This window comes from Aythya fuligula, chromosome 9 (genome assembly GCF_009819795.1).
Source record: "Aythya fuligula isolate bAytFul2 chromosome 9, bAytFul2.pri, whole genome shotgun sequence".
NCBI lineage: Eukaryota > Metazoa > Chordata > Aves > Anseriformes > Anatidae > Aythya > Aythya fuligula.
In genome coordinates this window covers 4820509-4847298 of record NC_045567.1, presented here as the reverse complement: position 1 = coordinate 4847298, position 26790 = coordinate 4820509, and the positions used below count along the sequence as shown (strand labels likewise).

Below are 26790 nucleotides of genomic sequence, written 5' to 3'. Positions count from 1 at the left end.
GTGTCAAAACCTTAATGTAAAATAAGTGGTTGTCAAGAAGCAGAGGAAGTATTCACAAGGAGGGGGGGAGCTGCATGCTGATCAGGGGCACGTGGACTAATCAGAACTAAAAAAGCTGAAGTTCAGGAGTATCAGCTGCAAACGAATTACACCTCAGTATCATTGGTGTAAGAGTTTCAGAACGCCTGGTTTGGAAAAAAATGCTATTCATCCCACATCGACATTAATCTCACAGCTTAAGACACAACCCTAGATCCTCCTTACAGCACAGCAGCATCTTAAACGGCTCTAGCTACGGAACTCCTGTTCTGCCTCGTGTGCTGTTGGGTGGAAGACTTCTGTTCTCTTCCGAAACCACATAACTAACTCTGAAGGCAAATGCAGAGCATTATCAGGGCTTGTTTACCCCCTTCAAACACTCAGTTTCTTTCTTGATTTACAAGGCTGAAAGTCTTCAGAGCAGAAAGCTGTGAATTTTTTCTAGTACAAGCTGTTTTTCTCTCAATAACTTAGAAGTAAACCTTCACACACACAAAAAAGTAGCTATACAGCACGTATCAAAGGATGAATTAAATCAGTCTGACAAGCGCTAAATCCTGAACTGAAGGCAAGACAAGTTTGGGGATTCCCACAAAAGAGGGATTTGATTATTTTTCACTGGCCCAACATGGCTAGCAGGTCAAAAGACCCCTAGCAAAACTTCTGGAAAAGGGCCACGAAAAGGCAGACAACGTCACATCCAAAATAACAGTAACTAACATATTCTGGATTCTAATGCCCTTTTGGAGACTATCAGCTTTTTGGCTTAAAATAGAAGTGAATAACAGTTTATTAAATATACTACGATCTTCATATATTTTAGCCTACAGCATGGTCCAATGCAGGTTATTAGTGTCAAGTTAGACAACTAGGACTTGAATTCACTAACACTCATAGCACCACTTGATCACTGCTGCTTTAAAGACACTCTAACCCTTTAGTCCTCTGCCAGTTGCAAAACAGCACCTAACTCTGGGCCAGCTGACCTACCCACAGTGTTTGTCCTCACACATACATGTATGCACCTGTTTTCAGAGGAATCTAAATAGCTCCAAGCTTAAGCTCTGACATATTACCTTAGCTTTCAAAGCTCTCTTTACAGGATTCAAATGCAGGATACTCATATGAAGGATAGACCAATTTATTGCCAATCTCAGTTATTTCCAGTATGTGCCAATTGCAGTTGTAAAAGCCTCCCAGCTCTTCTTCATACTTCTCAGCTTTGAAATAGGGAAGGATCAATATAAGTCTCAAGATTAACAGACCTAGGTGCAGGGGGGGGGAAAAAAAAAAAACAAAAAACAACAAAACAGCAGCTGTTCTGTACCTTGGTAATTATTGCTTCAGAAACTCTCAGTGTTTATCCGTTTTTAAGCAACAAGGCAGTATTTAAATTTATGCTGCATTTTTAGCAGAGACAGGCTCCCTACCATTAAACAAACATTGGCCTTTCCACAGGAAAAAAAGTCTCTAAGTTTTAGCTGGCCATTTTTTCTTAGCCATACCATTTAACAAGGCAGATTTGCTTAGCTTCCCATTCTAACAGCATTACAGAGTTGTCAAAGCATACAGCTCACACCTACGGCCTGTCTTTAAAGTAGAGTAGCGGGGCTGCGTATTTTAGTAAGACCTACAGGAGTTTGTTAGCTATGCTAAAACTCTACTTAAGAGCCTTGAAGTGTTTGAAGACTCCCCAACTACCTGAACAGTTGTCCCACAAAAGTGACTTCACTAGTGACTGAATTTGAAGACAAACACTACAAGAAAGCCAATAAAGGAAATCTTGTATGATTAAAGGTTCTCCTGCTATCTCATCTGAACGAAGCTACCTGCCACTTTGAAGTATTTCCTCCTTCCATAGGAATAACCAACATACCTTTTGGAGGCAGTTTAGACGGTGACTGCTCAAAAGTATTTCTACAGAACTGCTTTTTGGAAGAGAGAATAAGTTACTTTACTACTTGCACAAATCGAATGTACTATGCTCATTTTACTCTGATAATGTTTAAGCTACACGGTATCTGTACAGGATATATCAGCAGAGATAGCACATTGTTAACACTACATGTAAACCGAGGAACAACAGGTCCTTTCATCAAGGCGTCATATTGCAGGAAAGCCATTTTACGTTAGTCCAAGAGGCTGCACTTCCGCACCCAGGAAACTCCTGGTGAGCCCAACAGAAAAGGTTTGCTCTACAAAGGTGACTGTCCATCCTGGAACAGCATCAGGAGAAGAATCAAGCAACCAGTGTTTGCGGTAATATTCTTAAGAAGGATTCCATTCATTCGGTGCATATTGCTGTACATAAGGTGCATAAACCTGTCAGGTATGAGATCAACGTGAAGAGAAGCCAGTTGCAAGGCTGCAACCAACGACTGGCGTCATGTCCCAGATCTGGAAGAAAGTATTGTGGAGAGTTATATAGTAACAATATAAGATCTAAGAGCTATTGCTGTAAGAGGCATAGAAGTAAACAAAAATCTCCCTCTACATTAGGTAACAAACCCTTTTAAAACTAGACTTGATTACAACAAATAGGTATACCAGCCTTACAAACCAACAGCCAAACTTAGGGCTCAGGAGCATCTTCTAGCAGTTTTCACAGGGCTGATCTAAAAAGCACTATGCAGTTTGTTATAAACACGCTTAGGGAACAACAGGAACAGCCCAGAGCAGTCTCAGTTCTGGCACGCATGGAGGATGTATGGCTTAAACTCAGCAAGATTGGAAGTAAGACTGATTTCCATGTCACTGCCTCATACCCAGGGCTTTTAGTGCAAATGCTCCAAGAAGCTCAGATGCTGCCCATTTCATCATGTCCACATCTTTAAGGCCACTAGAAGAATCTGCCAGTTCTGATGTCTGCTTTGTTTGTCCAGGAGACCCCAACAGTAACCATTCCTGACAGCTAGACTCCATACTGTGGACTTAGAGGTCATTTCCTCACTCAGATGCAGAAAGTACAATCTGCAACAAATATGATTCTTGCTGCCCACAACAGTTAGATTTATAGCAACAGTTGTCAGAAAAAAAGTATACACAAACACCAGTTCTCTATTACGTATCTCTAATAAATAGAGAAAAGAGGTACATGAATACCTTCACAATCCGATCGCTTCCACAGGTGACCATCAGCCCTCTGGAGATGTCCATGGACATGTGTGAAATGTTGTGTTTTCCTTCATGAAAGGTTGCCAAGGAAGTACGGCTGCAAGAGAGTAGGTCAAATGAAGGCCAGCCATTAGATGAAGCTTGATGGCACCATTACAGCAGTGTAGAATGAACTTGCAAGAAAATTAAGCTGCTCAAACACTAATAAATCAGTCCTGAGAACTGCAGTGCCATAATAAAGGGGACAGAATTAAACCAGCAAATCATGCTAAGGCACTGCTTGTGTACTTCCACAGGTGTGACAATTCCTGGTTTTCCCCTGCATGTTAAAAATGTTACAGCAGAAGTGGGACATAGTATAAGTAAATTGTATTTCTTGTTACAAAGTCAAGTTCAGCTACATTTTTACCTGCTGGCTATGGTGAGTCAAGTAGGGCACAGCACTTCCCTTTCAAAAACAAAAGCAAACAACAAAACCACAAAAAAAAAAAAAAAAAAAAAAAAAAAAAAAAAAAAAACACCCCACATCTCCAATTACTCTGGCCTTTAGCACTCCACATTTCCAAGGTGACAAAACACTGAGCAGTGAAGTGCTGTTGGTATAAAGATAAAAAGGATGCTCCTTCATAGACAAGAAGAGTTTAAGACAACAAATTAAATCTAACCCAATTTGCTTGCATGGGAAAATAACGTTGGGCTGTTGATAAACACTGCTGTAGGAACAGTTTACAATAAGGATCCATACATTAACACATACACAGCCTGGTAGCTGTGATGCATTACCAGCCACCTGTTAAGCAATTTTAAGTGCAACCAACAGCCTTTACCTAAACAAAAATCTTGAGATTAATTTATTACAACCCTAGATCTGGGCTCATGGAGAAGAAGAAAAACTAGATAAAAGAGTTGTAAACCTGCATCTGATCCAAATTCACTTGCAGAGCCAGTTGAGGTATTTCTATCATTATCCTGCTTTGAGTGCCCAAAGCAGAAGTGGCCTATTAATAGAGTCAGCTTGGCACATTTGCACAGCATTAAGTGTAGATGTGCAGTAAGCACAGGTGTTTCTGCATCCCAGCAGCATTACTTTATTTATTACTCCTTAATACTCACTCTTCATCCTTGATTGACTCAAAACAGGAATCACAGACACGGACCTGGAACTCAAATCCCATGATTGGGTAACTTGACCGTTTGGTACTGCACTTGCCACACACTGCTTGCCCACATTTTCTGCAGTGATGCTTCAGGGAAGAGAAAAAAAATCAGTAAGCCACAAAAATCACTACGTTGTACCACTCGACTATTTTACCAAGTGTTCGTTGAAAAACAGCAACATGTAAGGAAGTCTCCAGTTGCTTCAAGTGAAGACCAAGGATTCTGGAGTTCTGAACAGCCTTGCCACTGATGGGTTTACTTCTGTATCCTCCCTGCTCATTCCCTTCTCCTTTCACAAGCTCCTTCTTGGAGCAGGGGAAAAAAGGGTTGGACAACCAACCAAGGAAAGGAGCCCGAGAGAGCCACAACCACAGCCTTCACGCCTGTCTAGTCCACCTAAACAGAAATCTGTTTGGAAAGCTTTCACGCTGTAACCCAGTACGAGAAGGGCCACCACTGGTCCACTGAACTACAGTTTGCTCAGTTACAGGGCACTGTGTGCCACTCCACACAAAACTTAAGGATGAGCTGTCCACATTTCCAGTGCATAGAAACACTCAGAAATCCAACAGATCACTCCTAGCACAGCCTTCTTTGCCCAGCATTACAAGTTTGATGCAACACTTTCCACAGAATCTGGAAACTTCTTAGCCCTGCCTAGAAGCTGTGACCTCTCTATAAGCTCTTGCTTCAAAGCAGCAAAAATACAAGATCTAACAACATTAGCAGTTTTCTGTTTGCTTTTTGCTTAAGTGATGAAATACAGCTATGCACTCAAACCAGGAAGCTCACCTGTCTCAAGCCTAATGTCTTGGTGTCCCACATTTGCTTTATGTTCCAGAAGAAAGGCTGTTCACACTTCTGACAGGAATCACTTTCTAGCCACTGAGGAGCCTACGAAACAGCAAGAGATGCAAGTAATTAGATTACATTTTTTCCCTCATAAGCCAGCCAAGAAAGTTTGTTTCAGGAACCCAGAGCAAAGTTTTGCTTGGAGAAGGGCCCTGTCTCAGCTCTGGATATTAAAAAAGAGATAGATTGCCTAGGGTACAGTACGTAGGAAGTTTAATACAAAACCAAACAAAACAAGAACAACAACAAAAAACAACAACAGACACCACCACCAAAACTACAGTGACTTGTTATCAAGAACTACACACCTCCTATACTTTTAAAGCCTACGGCAGGACGTTATATTACTGCCTTAATAAGAAAACTAATTAAAACATCTAAGGTATTAAACTTGCTGCAAGTGTTGGAAGATTGCAGCTCTGGCTTCCTCAATGATTTCTAAGGGCTAGTGTAATACAAGGTGGAGAAGCTACAAGGCAGTCACGCCCCTCTAAGGGAGAGTCCAGAAGTAAATTCTGGAAGTAATGATCTTTTCTGTTTCCCTAGGATTACAATTTAAATAATTAAGAAATCATCCATAATTTCCATCCTGTCCACATCTTCATTAAGCGTCCCTTCTCCCAGCCACTATTTTTCTTACCATAAATAGCCTATACCAAATGGAAACAGTTAAAGCTTTCACACATTTCAACACACTTGGGATACTTTAAGTAGCATCCTTTTAAGGGATGGAAAGAGCCAAGTACTTTTTAGTACATAGGCTTGAATTAGAACGTGTATTTCATGCAACTACTCATCTGACGGGGGAATCTCCCTACAACCTGACACAAGGAAGCTGGAACAAAGGAGCGTTTCTCCTCATTTCACTTACAACCACTGTTGACAGTACTAGCACACTAGTATTGTCAGTTGTACCATCTCACCAGGAGCACTTATTAACGCCAGATGACCAATTCATAGACCTTCAGCCTTGATTTCACACCCTTCCTTCCCCCATGCTAGTGGGGAAAAAAATGTAAATGGTGACAGCAAAGTCCAGCACAGGAGGCAGGGACGATGGAGGAGAACAGAGGAAATAAATTGACTCTCCAGCAAGTGAGATGTTCCATATTGCTTCTGTTACTTACAATAGCTGTTTCTCCTTAATAGCATTTTTGAGAAGACACCGATTTGACTTTCTGGCTCTCCCTAACAGAAGCTATTCTTCCCTGCTTTTTTTTCCAGGTATTAAACGGGAAATAAAACCCACCACAACACTGCCAGCACTATTCCTAATGTACAGTTAGAGTTGTCCAAAATCAATAGTACATCTGTCAGTTCCTTCTACCCAAAAAATCTATTTTATAATCTTATGTGCCTTAGTGCATATCTGAAGATACCCCTAACATGACTCATTAGATAGTCCCTCAAAGGCGGTACATTCAGTTGTGTTTTTCCAAGTTCTGAGACACCACAGCTGCACCAAGTTAACAATTATTTTAATCACATTAAAACATCTACTAATTCTTGCATGCAGATCCAGAAGAGATAGAAATGGCCACATCTTGTTTTCCCAATTGTACTATAAGCCAATGGCTCGCAGGCACGAAGATTCCTGAAGTCACTAATTCTGGAAGTTTTAAAGAGCTAGATCTTCATGCTAAAAACAATAGGAGCATCACATACAGCATTCAGCGTGTTCAAGGTGACACTTCAATATAGGTCAAAACAGTTCTCCATCTAAATAGCTGCATTGAAAGCAAAGCATTTAAGGGAAGGTTGAATTTTAAATACAGCTTTACGGGGGCAACAAGCATTAACCCTTATAATTATGGTTTAACCACTGTGCTAACACACATTTTTTTAGTTCCTGTGGTGGATACGAATCAATGCAGAGAGAACATGCATGGCAGGCTCAGTTGGTGTGTCTTGGGGTCTTTAAAAAAAAAAAAAAAAAAAAAAAAAAAAAAAGCTGTCTGAGGACTGAATCTCTACATTCTGAAATGCATCTTGAAAACAGCATCACTTCTTTATATGCTTTGACATGAGTTGAGAACTTATTTCAAGACTTTTGAAGCACTGCCCATTAATCTCTTTACTGCATAGGCTTGCCTGCATCAGGGTGTTCCAGCAGCAAAGGCTGTGGCCATTCCAGACTGAACATGTTGTCTCACTGAGATAAGCAGCGAAGTAGTGCCGAGCCCGTCCTGCACCTCTCGTGTCCCCCAGATCTACCTACTACAATGGGCAGCTAACAGAACAGAGCAGATTTTAAAGGTATCATTCAGCCTTAACGTCTCAGGCAACGTGAGGAAAAACAGCCTGTGGAACAGACCAAGTAAAGCCATGTCAGCCTCCAAAGAGGAAAAATAAAAATCTATCTTTGACCTAGAACATGATCTTACCTCTTCCCTGCTGATATCCATGTTCCAAACAGCAATTCCTCCATCAGCTGAACAAGATACTAGCTGCCGTGTCAGCTGGATGTAGCAGATAGCCTGCACCTTGTCACTGCAAACAAAGGATATGCTATTTACCCACAGTCATTTAAACAAAGCTTAGTTTCCCAGAAAACCCTGATTTTTCCTTGTAAAGCTATCTAGAACGCTAAAACTGATTTCCAAACATTCTGGTAAGTCTACATAAAGCTACGAAGACGAGTGAAGAGATGCTGCCATGTAAGCCCTACCCTCGCACCAGAAGGTTGACTAGAACTTGTCATGCTCTAAGGCTTGACCAGAATACCAGAGGTACAGCTCCGGGTTAACACTTGCTGGTGAAAAGCACTGGCAGTGAGCTGAGTGTAATCTGGCTCAGAGTGTGAATGCAAATACTCTTCTCTGTTGGCAAGGAGAGCCACTTATCAGAACAGAGACAACTGGAAAAATAAAAAGAAATATTTATCTCAAGATACATATAGAAAGCAGATGGAGTTTCCAGTCTTGCTAATAAATCATAGTAAGTCTGTAGCTGCAAATGAAAGCATGCTTTCACCAGTAAGTTTAATTCTAAACAAAGAGTCATGGCAAAGTGAAAGTCAACTCTAAGAAACTAAACAAAGGATCTCAACATTAAACTGCTTTGCAACATCTAAATTGAATTAGAAAAGCCATTCTGCTTCTCAGAAGAACTTACTTTCCCACTCAGTATGAAGTCTGATGCTAAATGTGATGTTTGAAGAGAAACTAACAGTGTTTTAAGTCTTCAGCAGGACACATGATAGAGCAGTAACAGCAGTATAAAGTCCTCCAGTTGCTGACGTCAGTTACTCTTTTGTAACCGATACTCTATTTTTAGTTCGTTAGCCATAAAACTAAATCCTCAAGATTTAACAAGAGTTCTAGAACTATGGCTATGAGTCTTGATCAAAGGTGGATGGAGGCATCTACAAATTAGACAAGAGGAGAATGTACTATGCAAAAACATCTTTGAACATAAGCAAGATCTCTACCACCACCGCATTTCTAAGGAGAATACAGCTTCGGTGGTGAACTGCCTGTCAGACTGAATTCAGGCCCAAGATTTATGAGAGGCAGCTAGGTAGCGTCTCTCTAAAAATACAAAATTGATTAAATACAGACAACTAACTACATAATCCACAGAACAGCAGAGATGTGACATGCTTTTCTCAAGTCCAGTGACCCATCTCAGTAATTTAGCCAATCAGCTTATCACCTCACAGGTCCTCACAAGCAACTCAGTGAAGTGTTTACACAATACAGAAGCATGCAACTTTTATGTAAAAGCTCAAGTAAGATGATTTAGGTCTTTTACCCACCTCTTTCTATAATCTACTTTTATGTTATATTCTCATTATCCAACAAACACAACCAAAGAAGCTTTATCAGTAATGCTTTCCAATTACTAATTACCCTTCTTCCCCCTCAGAAGTCTTCAGCTCTGAAAAAAGCTTTCTTCTTCATTATTCACAAAGATTCACATATCTCGCCATGCTATTTGGTCTTCCTAGGACTCTGTGTTCATTACAGAATATGCAGGAAAGACAAGACACCATTACATACTGATGGCCCTGGAGCAGCAACGTTCGCCCCTTCCTTCCACCAATATCCCACATGATGATGCTGTGATCAGAGGCACCCGAGAAGAGCAGTCGTTGAACAGGATCCCACCAGAGGGAAGTAATGCTTCCTAGGAAAGAACATTCTACGGTTAGGTCTAAGAGGTCACTCCCCAGGCTACTGAAGTGAAACCTGACATACTTCCTTACCACAGTAACAAACGCTAGCCCTGCTACAGAGGCAAAAAGCACTGATAACAGAACAAAAACACCCCCATGAAGAAAGAAATCAAGCATAATTCAGGAAGTTTGATGTAGGAGTTTTCTGTCCCTTGTATTTCTGCGCTTGGTTTTAAGAGCTAGCAGGCTGCTGTGTGACCTTCGGAAGGTAAAAAGCATTAAGGCTTGCCGAGCAGAGACTAGCATACACAATACAGTAAGTTGCTCGGTCAGTGCCTACTGGACAGAGCACAGTATTCCCAGGTAAACCAAGCCCCTTACACCACTATTTTTAACATTAAAATAGTTGGAAAAAGAAGCAAAGTGACTTTCACTGGGAGTCTGTTCGCAAATTTGGATACTACATACTAAATTACGAGATGAGATTTCAGAAGGCCTGGCCTGGCCGTGCCACTCAGTAGTCAAAGAATTTAGCCATCTCACAGTAGGAGTCTTAAACTAAACCCCATATGCATGGTAACACAGACAGGAGACAGAAGTAACTCTGTCACTCATGCCACCTATAGTTCTGTGGTTGCAGGAACATTTTTTCCCCTTACAGATATCCATTGCACAATTGTCATCAAGAGCCTTGTTAGTCTGAAAGCAAGATGAGTGGTAACTACAGCCCAAATCAGTCCCTTCCAGCTCTCTCCAGCAAGAGTCGACTTGCCTCCTTTAGGACTATATTGTTTTCAGACTGACCCATTTGGGAACAGTTGTCTCAGAGAACAGTGGCCATCTGCTCCATAAAAAGCAGTTTAAATATTATTTCAGCATTACACAGAGCAGGCTATTAAGTGTGGAGAATTCTGGAAGATGATACTGAGCGACAAGCTCTAAAGCCATTTAAACTGCAGAGTAACCAGTGCTTGCTTATGAAGCCACAGTTAAGGCTAGAACTAGAAAGGAAAACAAGCTGAAGTCAGGCTTTTAGTCTAGCACACACAGTCACACTCAGAACTAGCTACTGATTAGGTTTAGAGTTACCAGGCCTTGGGAATATCATGCAGATACTTAGAGGGAAGAAGGCTACACAATCTGTTTTGCTTCAAGGAAAAAAAGACAGAGCTGTCTGCTCTGCAGACAGTGCTGCTGAAGTAGGCGCTTGGAAGCTCGCTGCGACTCAGCAGATAAAATACATACTGTATGTAATGCCACGTCCAGACGTGCTGCTTTCAGACTAACAATACCATCTACCAAGGCTTTGCATTTTAATACAGACTGTTGCAAAACGTAGAGGTAAAGCAGGGCCAGGATAATTATTTTGCACTTAACTGAAGCAATCTGGAATTCTCCTTGAAAGCAGATGATGCATTTATCATTGGAAAATTTCAGTTTGCCTTTCCTACCAACAGCGAGCTTTGTCATTTTACAGTCATCTGCAAAGCAGGAACCTACCCAGCTTACAAAGTTTGCTCTATGCTTACAGCTGTTAGAAAAGGCAGCCTTTTCCAACGGGCCAGAGTCTCATGACCCAGTAACTCAGCCCTACCCAGATGCAAACTAGTTAGCTGAATTGAAAGTTGCTAGGATGGCATGAGAAGAATTAAGTCTTATTTCTCTCAGCATATTATTAAATTATACATTCTTCTGTAATTTGCATTCTTCCTTAGTCATTACTGAAGACAGTAGCTCTAACACGTTACAGACTACTTGGATCTTCATCTGACATAAGGGCTTCAGCTATGATACACAGCATGAGACGTTTGATTCTAGTAGGCTCTCTAGATTTCTTGCGTATAGCTTAGCTTCTGCTAACACAGGAAAACATGAACTAGGGTCTCATGATAGACTGATCACGACAGGAGAGTCCTCATTGGGAGGAATTAAGCTGCTTTTTAGAATCTAGATTTGGTCTTGCTCAAGCTATTTTAATACTAGAAGATCTCCAGGGGAGTGGGGAGGGAGGAAGGGAAGAGAAAGCAACACGTTCTCGTCCTTTCTTTTCAGTGTTAAGGAAACTAAAGTTTTTAAAGGTGGCCATCTAGTGGATGACTTGTGCCTAACTGAATGCCTGTGTCTACCTTTATTTCTCATCCACAATAAAAATACTTGTCAGTGTATACAGGACCGAGATTTCCACACAGGAGGGATGCATCTGTTCTCTAAGAAACAGCCAGTATTTGTAGCTTTGAAAAGCTTTTGTAACTAGTATGTCGCACTAGTTGCTTATTCCGTATCTAGCCTTAAGATGTGGATGTCCCATTCTGATATACAGGGAGGTATTATAACCTGGGTCAAGTGGAATTAAGAGTTACTTTACCTTCGTGGCCTTTGAGTGTTGTGATAATTGAGCACGTGTTCTGCTCAAGCTTCAGGAGAGTGATCTGTCCAGAATAATCACCAACAAATGCATAACGAGTTTCATAGTCATATCTGATCATCAGTCAAGAGAACTTTCGTTTGTTCTTAAAAACGTTTTAAGGGATTGAAACAGAGTATAGATGTCAGCTGCAAAGCCGAAATAAATCAGAAAAGAACATGTTAGTATGCCAGATACATTTTTATATGACTACGTCTAACCCGGTTAGACACTGTTCAATCCTTTTCATTCCTCTCTTCTCCTCACCCTACATGTGGATTTACAACAGTACAGAAAACAAGAGACTAAAGCCACTGGAGAAGCCATGACATAATCCATTCCTTAGTTTAAGGCAGGCTAAGTAGATTTAGATCATTTCTGGCAGATACTTACAGAACACAAGATCTTCTACAAGAGATGCCAGAACTCCTTAGGCTACTTGTAATGCAGACCTACCACCAGTAACACCTCACTGGACGTTGGTGCTGTTCAGACTTTGACCAAATACCTGCTCCCATAAACTCTGTTTCCTAGCGTGTTACAATGGTTGGTACCCCCAGGATAGGAAAAACTAAACTCAAGGATGTCGACCCTCCACGGCCAATTTACCTTACAAGTAGAAGTATACTCCCACCGTTCTAGCAAATGAAATGGTCTCTCCTTTTCATTAACCTTCTCTCCTCTCCACTTCCAGGTTTCCTGATGGAGGTCCTTGCGCACACTATCAAAGACCGTCAAAGCATTTGGAGATATCACGTATTTCAGAAAGAGTTCTTCCACGGAACACTGTCATAAAAGCCACAATGCACCCTAACACAGGATCTGTTAAGATGTCACCTTACACCACAATGGTTTTCTGATATTCCATTCTTGTTACTACGTGACTACTGTCTCCAAAAACCAAAGGATAGCAAGCCAGATGAAACCAGATCATTTGCTACTTCTAGATGACCTATGTTATTCAGGAAGTAAGCAAGAACTAAGGAGAAAAAAAAAAAAAAACACACAACTGACAGCACATATCCCAAGAGTTGCATATTAACTCACCTGTCTTTCTGCAGCTACACAAAAACCACAAGCAGCTGCTAGCCTATTCTCTGTAACAGGAAAGACTAATTTTAAGAAGTCGGTGTGCCAAGAATCCCACCATAAGTGAAAAAGCAGACGTTTTGCCATCTGATGACATTCTGAAATCTCTTAAGCATTCAGAATTTTGAGATAAACAATTCACTTTCAACAAATCCATTAAGTCCCTGAACACGTGATCCTTTCTTCATCTTGAAAGTTCATGCTAGCATTATGCCTGCTAATCCAGTAAAGACGACATACTCTGCTGTGTTTTTCAGAAGCTTACACACAGGATCATTAACAAATAAGTCCTAAGGAACCTCCTGATCAGAGACACCAAGCATCTAGTACCCACACACCAGAACGCTACTTCTTCCAAACACAAAGGCATGACCAATTACGATGTATTTCCAAATGCCACGGTCTTCAGTGGAAATTTACTTTGATCTTGATTCTTTTCTCCATTTTCATAATAAACTGTTCTAGCTAACACTATTGTAACCTGTGGAATACCCGTGGCATTCAGTGACTCTCAGAAGTTCTGAGAGACCGAATTCTCTCAGACTGCTCTGTGAGTTAGTCTCATAACACACACGCCAGTACTAACCCAGTTCTGCACTACACTCAGCACGGTGAGCTGTGTGTGTAACGTTCACAGGACACAAAACCCCTTAACTCGAGGAGGACAGCAGCAATGGGCAACAGTACCACAACACAGCCCCGTCACCTCTTTAGTCAATTAGGCAGGGTCCGCACAGATGAGAACTCAGAATGCTGGAGAGGCTGCTGGCAAACAACCGGTTCGCTTTCCTCCTAGTTCCTCAGCACTCCACAGGCATATAGTAATTCTAGAGAGGTCTTTCTTTCTTAAAGAGATGTAGTTGGTCTTTCAGATTTGGAACCACGCCAGTTCTACAATGTTACCGCCATTAATCCTCGTACACCGAGCCAGCACCTCCAATCACCATAGGGTCACATCTAAACTGCTACTTAGCAACTGACAAAAAAAACAGTTATTATGATTTACGGGATTTAAGTCATGTTCAGAAGCTTTGACATAAGAACTACAGTTTTAGCTACTGGGTTCATCTTCTGCCAGGGTAAAGAATGCCGTGAATGCTTACAGCTGAAGAGACAAGAGGAGTTCTTAAGCCACAAACACTGCAGTTAGAAGCAATTTGCAGGAAAGCAAAGCGCACAGACAGATTAGTACTAGTAACAAATTCAGTTTTGATGTACCCTGTAGCTTAAAGGTAGGACTCCGATGTACACTGGCATCTGTTGAATGAAGTGATTTGACAAGATGCAGACTCACATCTCAAAATTATGAACTAGCAACACCTAAGACCTCTAACTCAAGGTCACAATTTCCCCTCTACAATCTAAAAAAAGCTAACAGAAACAGAAGTATTTAACGTCTCATCAAAATTAAAGTTTGCAGGCTTGCAAGAGATTTTAACTCTACCTTTTTAGATTAAAAGGAAGGAACAAGCTGAGCTAAATGAGCCAAACTTTTCCAGTTTCTAGGCAGCAATCATTTTCAAAGGATACTGTAGACATGAAGCCCAAGAGGTGAAATAATGTCTCCCCAGCATACTCCCACTCCTGGTACACATCCAGCTGACACACTTGTCATGACCAGTGCTGATAACCCACTCCGATGTCAGGCAGAAAATAATAGCAGATACTCGATTCTGATGAGCTGTGGGAAGAAAAAAGATTCTGGGTAGTTTTTTCCAGAAATTGAAGTGATGTGTTCTTGTGTTCTAGTTCAGACAGACATAGGTCGAAGATGCTATCTAAGGAAGTTGTTTTTACCATCATGTTGTACTTGCCTCTAGGCAAGTAAATTAAAAGGCTATCATTGTTCTCTAAATTAAAAGGCTAACATTGTTCTGTTCGGTATATGCCTGCTGAATAGTGAACCAAACACATCAGTCAGCTGACTTAAGCCTTTCTCCCACAGAGAGAGAAGTTGAGTTCAGCCCCGATACCAAAGATACTCTGATAAAGAAAGCTACATGTAATCTCTCAGCTTCCTTTAGTTAGGAAGCCAGGACTTTGGGGGAACGTAACAAATCTAAAAAGCTTAATTTCTTTAAGTGCCTCTTTCCTGATCCCAGGGGGTCTATACTGAGATTCACTCTTTTAAGCACCTGAAAGCCTATCTGGTCTGTAACATTCAAACCGGTACCCATGACAACCACTAAATCTCACCAGATTTTTCTAGAAAGCTGCCACTAAGCAAGAAGTTAGAAGAGCTTTAGAAAGAACTTTCCCCTGCCCCACAAGATGCAATTATTTCTCTTGAACAAGCTGTCATCTACCTTAGGATAAACAGAGGCTTGTTTTTAAGAACAAGGCTTTTTCTAGTAAGCAAGAACATTGCTTCTATCAGTGCTAGGGAGTCCCAGGACAAACTGCACTTTGTTCTCCTACATAATCTGTAGCCCTTAAGAGTCTCCTTCAGGCCTTCTGCATTATTCTTCCATTTTTAACCAGCAATCTTGCTTTGTATTTCTTCTAAGGACGCACAAATGCTGAAATTAATATCTCCATAAATATTAGAATAATCCTGTTCCCCATGTACCAGAGAAATACGGTCTTTTTCATCACTACTGCTCTCCCAAATGACAGAGAAGGCAGGGACTCTCATCTTAACCTAGAAGTCATCTAGCCCATGGATTACAGAAAGTATGAATGGAACTTGCACCTATCAAGACACACCTTTAGAAAGCTCTTTCCCTACACATGACCGCAGTATAGCTACGCTATTTGAAGAGCAAAATCTGAACTCACTAGTTCTGGCTCATTAAATTCAATGCATCATTAGCCTGCGCATGTAATGATAATGACTGCAACTCAGACTCAGCTGACTGATGATTACTCAATAACAGAACATTTATCTTACGGCAGTAATTCCCAACTAAGTGACAACTGGAAGGTTAGTCAGATTTAAAGCACATTTGGACTTGGTTAATCTGTGACACTGCCCAGTTCCCCAAGCATTTCAGAACCCTCCCCTTCACTCATATATTAGTGCAGACACTGGTTAACAGTTCACCTGGATAGGTCTTCACAAAGTTCATCTTATTGAAGTCCTCTGAAACATGAAACTCCTAAAACCAAAGTGGAACTGTTAGAAACGATATTGCAGTGACATAAGCAAGAGTGACACACAAAAAAAGAGCAATAACCTCACAGAACAGAGTTTACATAGCAGCAATATATCCTCATACCCTCATTAAAATGTAACAGTTTGTCAGGCTGGAGGCACAGCACACTGATATCACAACTGCAAATTATGGTTATTGTATGGAATTGCATCTTCAGTGTGGAATATGCTACCAGGACGGAGTTTTCTGAACTGATATTATAAAAGATAAGACCTTATTTGTCCCCAGCAGGAACAAACAGAACTCCATCTTGCAGCATTTTGGATATAAGGATCTGAGATTTCATAACGAAGAGACAGATTTATGCAAGAGCATTCTCTATTTGATCCATTAGACTTCCTGAAATCGTAAAAGTCTCAGCTTACTCATAGTTAACTACTTGTATTCCTGATGTTCATTTAGTATCCTGGCTCCTTACAGAAAAGTTATTTTGACCTTATTTTCATAGAGAAATGAATCAATTAAAACATCTGATAGTCACAGGATTCCTCTCCTTTGCCAAGAAGGGAAGAATACAAACACTCTTTCTGTTCTGTACGTATCCATTCCCCAGGAGAGAAACTACAACAAGAGTATAGCGAAACAGAAAGAAGACTTCCTGAAAGAAGAGATGGGAATACATTTCTCTAGGCGTGCAAGAGAAGTAAAGTCTAAAAACAACTTTGCCTCTTGTAATTTTAGAGCTAGTGTTGAAATTTCCACATCATAAAAAGGTCTGCAGCAAAAAAACCCACACACGTGCATGGCTAGATACAGACAGATCCATACTTCTGGCCAGATGCAAGCTAGCTGCAGTTCACAAACCCTGTTAGTGCAGCAGCACAGCACTCCACTCAACTTAATGCACTCATCAATATAATTCCCCACAAAGCATCATAATTTGGGCCCACTGCTACACTATTGCCTCAATGTTTTGTTGAGGCTAGCTGGCTCACATCTGGCCAGAAGAATCCTTCTTTGCAGTCCTCCAATACGCATCTCAGGTGAACTGCCAAGGAGTTCAACTACTTAGTAGTAACTGCATTCCAAAAAAAAAAAAATAAAATAAAAAAAAAAAAAATGGGGGAAAGAGAACAAGTTAGCAGCTGCCAGCAACGCTTGGTGGTTGCGGGCAACATGAGCAATTCTATACCGCATGCTGAAGAAAAGTCACAGCACCTTACCATGATAGCTCCATTATCCTGGCCTACAAAGATTCGCCGGCTGTCATGATGATAAGCCATGGCCGAACATGGAGCTGTTGGAAAACAAAACCAAAAAACAAGTCCATTAAAGTTGCTTAACTTGCAAATTACAAGGATTAAAATAATATGATGTTTTAAACCAATACCTTCCTTTCCAACACCCTCAGAAAACGTGGCCTTAAGTGTTTTCAGAGATTTAAAGCCACAGGAAGGACAGCCTAGATATTACAGTGATCATGCTGCATACGGACAAGCCCATCCCTTTGAACTACTACAGGCATACTTGATTTTGTAAAAGCCTTTTTAGAGCACAATCTGAATAGTCTGTTTTGAAAACTGACAAATAGAAAACTGCTGCAATTCAGACCAACTATTAGGATACCAAAAAAAAGAATACAATTAGCATTTTTAATCTAGATCCTAGGCTACTCAGATCAGTCTGAAGTTGAAAAGACAAATTACTTCAGAAACTGCCATTCCAAAGAGCATCCTTTGTTTTGCTGCTGCTTTATTTTGCCATTGTGTGCCCTCTTTTTATATAGATGGTAAGCATCAAGGCAGCTACTCTAATAATACAAATTGTAGCAAAGCACCCATGCTAGGTGATGCTTAATATTGACACAAGATCCATGCAGAACTGAAGCTGCTTCTCAGTACTGCTTTCTCAATAATCTAGATGATTAAAAAAACATAAATACACACATACTTCAGGGAGCAGAGAAAATTCTTACATCTGGACTTTCAGCTAATGGTTTGAAAAGTTCACCTAGTCAGTTGATGAGTTACATACCAGCATTGGAGACACCTTCAGCAGCAGATCCACACAGCTGTTTACCTGAAGTATCTGGCTCTTAAAAGAATGCTTCCTTAGATCTTATCCACTACACACCCAGTTTCAAACTAAAGTCTGAGCTAGTGCTGCTACAAAGTTCCCAAAATTAAAAGTTCCCAGGTGAATGCAGTGGTTGAGGAAAGGGGAACGAGGTATTCCCACACAGCATGGGTAAAAGACCCATGCTACACTTGGCCATCACCTGCCATCTCCAGCACTTTACTTACATGACATGGTGTGATAGATGCTGGGCCAGTATTGTCCACTGTCTCTCTTCAGCCATACCCGGATTGTTCTGCATTGTGAGAAGAGTGGGGAGAAGACAGTTGTAAGCACATCCCTCCTTGCATCTGAACCAGTTTGTTACTTAAATATCAGCTTTGCTCCTCTTAGCTTTTCTGCTACTCCACCAGAATAGCTACAGTGGCAACGTAAGAGGAGTGACAGTACCCCAGCACAACCAGACGAACAGTAGAGAATAGCCATCCTCGGATTCTGAAGAGCTTCCTTCAGAACTACTTACACCTTGACTCTCACTAAGTATGAAATAGAAATACAATTTCAGTTTGCCTCAGAAATTGCTATGCATTGCACCCTTTTAATTCCTTCTTGCTGATTTAAGTTGAACTCAAGTTGCAGATACTTCCATGCTTTGGCAGAGCAAACCACAGCTTGCTTTACAGTTGGTAAGTATTTGATATCATTTTAAAATCAATCTCGAAACAGTCCATTACAGAAGTCTGAACTTCCAAAGTTTTATAGCTTCTCTTTGCAAGTCCTCCTTCAGCACACCAAATACCAAAGATTAGTAACAGAAGCACCTCATCCTCTAGGCCAGCACATTACTCCAGCACTTGACTGTCATCTTCAGTTCCAAATAGTGACGTAAAGAGAACAGCAGATCTGGTTTCGTATCATTTCTTCTAAGCCTTGCCTCTACTTCCTCATGTATGAATGCTAGGGACAAGCATCCTTATCAGCACAGCTCTGTTGCACTGCTCCTCTAGCCAAAGCATGAGCAGGCTTGATTAGTCGGTCAAGTGGGAATTGAAAGAACTCAGCGTAGACTCGAACAGCACGAGAAGGCTCCCTGTAAACTGTTTTTAGTTTGTATCCTTCCTGTATCAGGCCACAGATAGAGAGGAAAAGCTATTGTGAGAACAGTTCGTGTTATACCACTGTCAGACTGAGAGGAAGGATACAAGAGCCTCTTGCAGAAAGGTGACATCAATTAAACACGTTCCTACAACAGACATATTTGAAGGGAATTTACATCAAGAACACACATGTAGACAGCGTTAAGGTTAAGTCAACCCGAAACTTCCTCTCCAAACCATTGTTTGCTTTCTTTATTACTGTTTAAATTCAACTTCCTCGTTCCTAAATGGAAAACTAAGTGATCTGTAAATGCGTGTACCTGGAAACGCTTTCAAGAGACTTCGTGGAGGTGAGTTGCTCTATTTACTTTTAAACTAATAAAAAAGCTAGAATTTAATATTAACAACATCAAGCTCGGGGATGGATTTGCTAAACCACACCAGATCATTATTAAGTGCTTAACAAAAAGAGCACAGATACAACAGGTATCTGCTATCAGGACCAGAACTTTTCAGAACAGGCTGAAGATCCAAAGGTAACACTCCAATTTTGTCATTCATCTTTCCTTTAAAATACCATTAAAAAAATAAAGCAGACAATACCCACCTTTAACGTACTACTTTCTTCTGAAAGTTGAAGTCAATGCAGCTGTATGCACACTGCCCCAAAATCATTAAGATTTTCAGCTGCTGAATCAAGTCACTTTTCCCCCAGATCAGTACACGCATTACTCCAGCCCATCCAACATTTTGCATTAAGGCTGCCTCTTCAGACCCATTACTTCCTCCTTACTGTAACCCACACCCTGCCTCACGGTCAAAAAGCTAACACTTCAGCTGCCATTTCTTACCGAGATGAGAAAAGGTAAGGACAGTGCTTCCAAGCCATCCTCGTGATGCAAACGGCAGTGGCAGTAGGGGTTAGCACCCGTTGATTTTTAACTGCTTTTTAATCTGTTTTTAAAGCAGTTTCATTACGCTCGGGCTGTCCTGAACATCTCAGACAGTAGCTTCCACCCCTACTAATTCAACTCTTCCACTTCTAGCCCCAATCATGTAATTATTTTTGCTGTAAACAGACTAAGAGTTGCCATAGCAAGCGACATAATGCATTGCTGATTTTCCCAAAGTGAGCTTTGTTTCCTCCCAGCATTTCGGTTGATTACACTGGGCTAGGAATTAATATGAAGGAAACAATGTGCTTTTCTAAACAAATCACTTCTGGGAAGTATAATTTGTGCAGTCATCATTACCAATAGTCACTAGAGTTGACAGTCTAAGCAAAGAGCTGCAAAAGCTTGCAAAATTAACTTCCAAAAGCTTCTTATTTGGGGTTAAGTAAGATTTACACCTTCCTAACCTCATGGTCGCAAAGATAAGCCGTTAGACAGCTTTATATCTCGTTATATAAAGCTCTGAGCAAACTTGGAGGAGATTGCTTCATAGCAGTTGGCTATCGGCCTGTGTCAAGACCCCACTTCTCCTCCTCAGTTTTTTCTCCTCCATATCTGTAAGCTGTGGCGCATCTCCTTTCGCTTGGAAAATTCATTTGTGAAGTAGCAGTTCCAGCTTCAAGAACCAAAGGTCCTCCAGTAATGCTACTTCCACAGACCCCTTCTACCATGAAGGTATTTTATTGTGAGAACCACCAAATGAAAAGCAAACCAAGTCTTTAGCACTTCTCAGAACTCGGTTTTTCTTTCATGAATTGGCTCAATACCAGGAAAGCACTGGCTACCTTGCACCTTTCCTTACACATTCCCCATGAAGGGCCTAGAAAGACACAGGTTTGTTTGAAAGCAGACCGGGCATGGATGTGAAAGTGTCAAAAGCCAATAAGGATTACTCAGAGACAGAAACATACCTTTTAAATTACAAAAGGCTCAAATGTTTGAGAGTGGCAGGAAGAAAAAAAAAAAATAAAAATAAGGCCTGCAAACTCCCCTAACAGTGATCATTGAAGCAGGAGTTGATGGCAGCTGGAGAGCATGCACGTTCATAGAGGAGTAATTCGGATTGTTTGTTTGTTTTAAGGGAATATAAAACACACCCCGAAACATCTTGAAGCAATACTGCATGTGGCCTTGCCAACTTCTAATGATTTTTGTTGTTTCCCAACTGGTGTTTCATGGGCAGAACAAATGAGCACCTGACAGTAATAGAGGAAAAAATTGCGGGGCTGAGAGGGGAAAAAATCCTTCAGCAAACCAACAGCGTTTGAGGCTCAGGCAGCACGAGCTGCCCTCTAAAAGCCAAACACATATGTCAGGGAGGGAGAAGTGAGGAAACAGTAGCAGGCAAATCCAAACTTGTTCCAGTACAGACACACAGGTACTACGCAGCTATGCTGGCCCTATCTTCCCAACACCTTCACACCTCTCAGCTGCTTTCCCACCTGAAATCAGGCACTCCCAGTTGTTCTCCCGGCAGGAGCAGCAGACTGCATTTTCCTGGCAGTCAAAACAAAGTAGAAGTGTGTAGACCGCTATTGCCTCTGTTCCCAAAACAGCATTAGGAAGCTGATTTAACCACAGCACAATGCAAATTCAAGGACACTGCTTGCAAATCGTGCTTTCTGTCCCTTTCTGCTCACTAAAGCATTAGTTTTGACCAACATTGAACTTCCTTAACCAGAAGGAACACTGCTGCGATTCAAGCAGAGGTTCAATGCAAGAGCAGCTGCTGACAGCCACAGAGCACCCAGCTGCAGGCATGCAAGCGACTGGAGATGCTGTCAGGCTGCTGCAAATGCCCTACCTCCATCTCGCCACTCTTAGTCTCCTACCCCAGTGTTATCACCCTTCAGCATCCCCACCTACGGCTGGGAAGCACGCACCTTGCCGTAGCCTTTTGCTGAGAACAAGGCTCTCGAGGCTAAGCCCAGAGACTCGACTGTGCCACGAACCCATGCAGCCCCCGGCAGCCTTCCCAGGGGTGAGCAGCCAGCCCCAGCCCAGAGCTGGCCCAGGGACACCGCACGCTGCTCCAAACGCTGCCTGGGAGCTGGGGAGGACACAGGGCCTGCACGGGCACAGAGATCACCATCCTCACCAGGCACCTTCTGAGAAAAGTTCATGAAAAGCAAGTTTCCTACTGCAAAATTAGACACTCCTGCCTTCCTTTCAGCTTCAAATCCTTTTTGAAAAGCCAGATTTTTATTAGTATTCATAGATCTGCCATAGCATCTTATGGTTCTATTACTGTTTTTTTTGAGGATCCAATACTTCTTACTGCAGAAAATATCCCTCAAAGTAGAAAGAACTCCAGCTCTTCTACCAACACGATAGCCCACAACGTTCCCAGAGGGTGTTTGCACACCAATGTTTTCCTCGCTACTCACTTGTAAACATATTCTTCTCACTGGTTATTATGAAATACTTGCCAGCCTCAGCTTATTAAGATTTATTCAAACATACTTTGGCCCCACTCTTGAGCACACTGCTCAGAGGGGTTGCACATAGCAACTCTTTTGCTTCCTGAACTCCCTATTTGCTTGCTGCTAGCAGCACGATCTGTTATGCAGTATTAACACCTACGCCCCGTTTTTATGGAACACACAAGAGAGCAGAAAGTTTGATAATATGTTCATCTGTAGGTGAAGGATATGTGAGCGAGTAGGCTTTGATGTGCTGTGGGAGTACCTCAGATTAGAGGCAATACACTGCAACAGTGTCTGGAAGCCTAAAGATCCCAGTAAACTCCCATACTACGGCGTGCTGCAAGCATTCAGCCTCCAGAGTCCAAAGCTGCTCCTGGAAATTAACACGCACCAAAGCAGACACCAGCCCCTGCTCCCCTCGCACAGCTCTGACACCAAAATGTGCCCAGATAAAGATGCAGCTGTGTTCTCAGCTCCCACCGACACAATCTCAGCACACAGACTGCTAACCTTCAACGCGAGGCCTTGAAGGTTAAATACCGGCATTGTCTGTGACTGGGCTCTGCAAGTCTGCACCATGATTTCTGTTCGGGTCCAACTCATACAGGAACCCTTTAGCAACTGCTATTTCTCCCTCGGGAAGCACATCACGAACTCCACGCAACCACACATACTGCCACCCAAAAAGCCAACTTCACCACACGCAGGACAAGGTAACAGGACAACTGCACCCACAGGATGAATAATGAAGTTGCTGAGCCTCAGCCCAAACCTGCCATCCATCACATGCTACAGAAAGTTACTTCAAGGGAGAGGGAAGAGACCAAGACCATCTTACAGCCACAGCTCAACAGGGAACCATGTGTACTGTTGGTTCAAAGGGTCAACATTTAAATCCCGCTGATTTTACACAGGGATTAGTGCGGTGCAGAAAGCTGTTTACCTCTTTACAAGGCAGTGCATTTTGAACCCTAAGAAGTCCTACTAAGTTGCAGAATCAAACTGAGAAGGCAGGTGCTGCTCCCTGTGGCCTCTGGAATCACAGAATTCAGAAAGTTTCCCTTAAATACCCACCTTTTGTGTGCGCATCACACAGGGTGATGTGCTGCAGTTTCAGGCCATGACAATATTTAGTACCTCAACACTCAATTGTATAGTCTGATAAGCACCTATGCCTTTAGTACTCAGATGCTGTTACTGCTGTGCCAAATGCTTCCAGCACCCTAGAAACTTGGGCAAGACAACCCAGATACCTCCCATGTACCAGAGGCTGGAAGAGAAGCCTGACTCCAAGTACTTCAGAGAAATATTTTCAAATAGCCTTTAAACAATATCCTGATTTACCCCAAACTTACGGCATTTGTACTCCAGGCTTTTGGAATTCAGTGATGAACTTTACTCCCAATAACTGATAACTCATTTAAGAATTAAGCACACTAATCTTCCAGAAAAAAAAAAAAAGTCTGGGGAAGAAATCCAATTAGCCACTTTAAGAACAGCGTTTACATTTTATTTACCACTCACACACTAAATAGCAGAAACTACTTAAGACTTCCTTCTGCCAAATTCAACTACTTCTACCGCTTGGTTTCTAGAAAGTTCAACTGGCACTTGAAAGCAAGCAATTCCTAGCATGCCAATGAAAAATAAGTCCTCACCACCTCTGCACTGAAGAGGAGAGGGACCAGAACTTCCTGATTTCTCAGAAGTGCTGATAATCAGCTTGAATCACACAGCTGTACCTTTGTATTTTTAATAGCAGATACGTGTTGCCAGGTCACTGAGAAGCATCATAAACTTGACTGTTTCTACCTTATTGATAGAGGAGCATCACACCATACCCTATACAGACTGGGTTGCTTTAATACCAGCTGCTGATAGACTAACAATATCTGGCGAGCTTCGTTTACACCACACACCTAACCTGCCCCCTCCCACACGAAGCCCGGATGCCCTGGCTAGCAGCAAGGTTACAAAGCCAGCGTGTGCTGCTGCTGGCTGGCTGTTTGCTCTTTCTGACCTAGCGATAAACGCTATATTTTACCAGTTCTGGTGCAACCACAACTCTGCTGATCTTCAGCCCTGCTTCTCATAGGGCCAGGCTTTTCAAACGAGCCCTCATGCAAAAACAATGCAAATTGAGAGATTAAAATAGTGAAAGGATCCAAGCACTAAGCTCCTTGTCAAGGAGTGACCCATCCCGCGCTGCTCCTTCCAGCCAGTGCCTCAGCTGTGGGACAGGAGCTCTCCCGCAGCTCCCCCTCCCCGTGCCGCCACCACCCGCCTGCGGGACACTCCGGCTGCCCCCCGCCCCACAGCCCCTGTGGGACACCGCCAGCGCCCCGAGCACCGCCGCAGCTCCGTGCCCGGCGCTGAGGGGCTGATCTCTGCCCTCGGGACGGGTTTTCCAGGAGCTCGCTCCCCACAGCTCACCCTCCCCCCGGCTCCTGCTGGGCCTGAAGCCCCGGCCCCAGCCCCGGCCCCCGCCCCGGACCTGTCCTCGCTGGCCGTGATGACCCCGTCCTCCTTGGGGATGAGGAGCGCGGCGCTGACGGCGTCCTGGTGCCCCTCCACCTTGCTGAGCAGCACGGGCCGGCTGCTCTGCGGCCGCGAGTGGATCTCGGCCGCCATCTTGCCGCGGCCCGGCCCGGCCCCGCCGCCGGAGCGCTGCGAGGAGCGGCGCCGCCCCGGCCCGGCCCGCCCCGCCCGGCCGTATTGCCTCGAGGAGAGCGGCCGCGGGCAGCCCCGCCGCGGGGCCGTATTTCGCCGAAAAGCGGGGCTGCCACGATGGCGCCCCTCAGGCGGCCGGGGGAGGGACAGGGGAAGGGACGGGGGAAGGGGGTCAGAGCTTTACAACCCGTGCCCACATTTATATCTGTACCCTTCACGGCCTTAAGCAGCCACAGGGTGCTGGTTTTACCAGGTGCATTAGCCATGAAGGCATTCTCCACATATTTGGTTAAGCAGCAGCAGTAATCCTTCCCTCTCTCTCTCTTTTTTTTTAATTTTATTTTATTTATTATTACGCTAATTGCTGTGACAATTAACCCCCTGGTGTCCAAACCCTTGAGCTCAGTCAGGAACCAAAGCTCTTCCTCCTGGGGACTGGCCGGGGCTGCCCACCCATACTTACCCCAAGACAGATGCCAGGCCCAGGAATCAAATATTTGAACAACAGTGTCTGGATAAAACCAGCACAAACTCCAAGCTCACACAAAAATCCTTGTTATTTCAGCTAACCTATTTCAGCCCAGGAATTCCCCCCCAACAGAACTAATTGTGCCCAAAGCAATGAGCTGTAAGACCAGGCGAGCTCAGGCCCTCCCGCTCCCACCAGCTGCCTGCAGACAGGGAGGCAGGCTCCCCAATTTATTTTTCCATTTTCCTGTTTGTGCCTCTCTATCCACTGCAATCAAAGCAAGCAGCAAGGCAGCGTGCCTGTGGCTGGGTCCTGCACTACCTCTGGTCTGCCACAACAAGGCTCTGGAGAGGCTCAGCTACAAGAGACAGCAGCGGTGAGATAAGGTCCTTCACCAAGGGGCTGGCAATGCTCAGTCTTTTATGAGGCTTCGGAAGGAGAGGTCACAGGAGGACGTGTGGAAGAAGGAGATTTTTTTTAGGAAGAGGTGACCCTTAGAGCAAAGCAACCCATAGAGCCCAGCCCAGAGCCTCAAAGGAATGTGGGTGCCTGAATCCCCTTTGAACCATGGGGAGTTAAAACATCCACATCTTTTGAGGATCCCAGCCTCCGTGTCCAGAGACCTGATGCTTGCTGCACCTTCAGGAAACTTTGGGTTTTCTCACCATGCTCTACCACTCGACACCTGTCCCAGAAGCTAAGATCCATCAGACACCAGAGCTGCCCTGGGGGATGCTGGATGCCCACAAATGAATTTTGTGCAAGAACAGCTGCAGTCATTCACTTGATTCAACCCTTCACAATATTTCAGGCCTTGGACATCTTTACTGTGCATGGTCTCCCTGTGCTTGCAAAGAGTGGTACAGTGTTCAGCCCAGTGAACAAATCACAAACAATACTTCTCTCACTATAAAAGCAACCACCAGAAAGCAGCTTGGTGCCCACTGCTCTTTTTGCCCCAGACTCATACATACCTGTTACTCTTCTCTTTAAATCTGACCTCCGTACCTTGCTTTTTAAGCCTGATCTCTTCAGCACATGCCAAACATGAAAACAGAATGTTGGTTCTTTCCCCAAAGAGATGGGAAGCTGCGCTTTCCTCATACAGACTTCCATAGGAAGGACCTGTATGAACTTGCAGCTGTGCAGTATGGCACATCCCCAGGGCCACATTTCCAAAAACAACTATCCTAAAACTTCTTATGATGACTAGTGGTTATGAGCTTTATCT

At 43.0% G+C, this 26790-nt stretch overlaps 1 protein-coding gene across 2 annotated transcripts; it reads right to left on the bottom strand.

The window, feature by feature from the left end:
• Window positions 1-90: 90 nt before the first annotated feature.
• WDFY1 (WD repeat and FYVE domain containing 1) lies at window positions 91-25071 on the bottom strand. 2 transcript variants are annotated; one of them, XM_032193056.1, is made up of 12 exons: window positions 24915-25071; window positions 18172-18239; window positions 17092-17165; window positions 15817-15871; window positions 14304-14454; window positions 11646-11758; window positions 9165-9291; window positions 7548-7653; window positions 5104-5205; window positions 4267-4397; window positions 3142-3250; window positions 91-2436 (listed from the first exon to the last, which is right to left on the bottom strand). In XM_032193056.1, exons 1-12 carry the CDS (start codon window positions 25049-25051, stop codon window positions 2377-2379), a joined length of 1233 nt encoding a protein of 410 aa, XP_032048947.1. In that variant the 5' UTR covers window positions 25052-25071; the 3' UTR covers window positions 91-2376. The 2 variants fall into 2 exon arrangements, with proteins under 2 accessions (XP_032048947.1, XP_032048948.1); XM_032193057.1 differs by lacking the exon at window positions 24915-25071 and adding an exon at window positions 24465-24536.
• Window positions 25072-26790: the final 1719 nt, after the last annotated feature.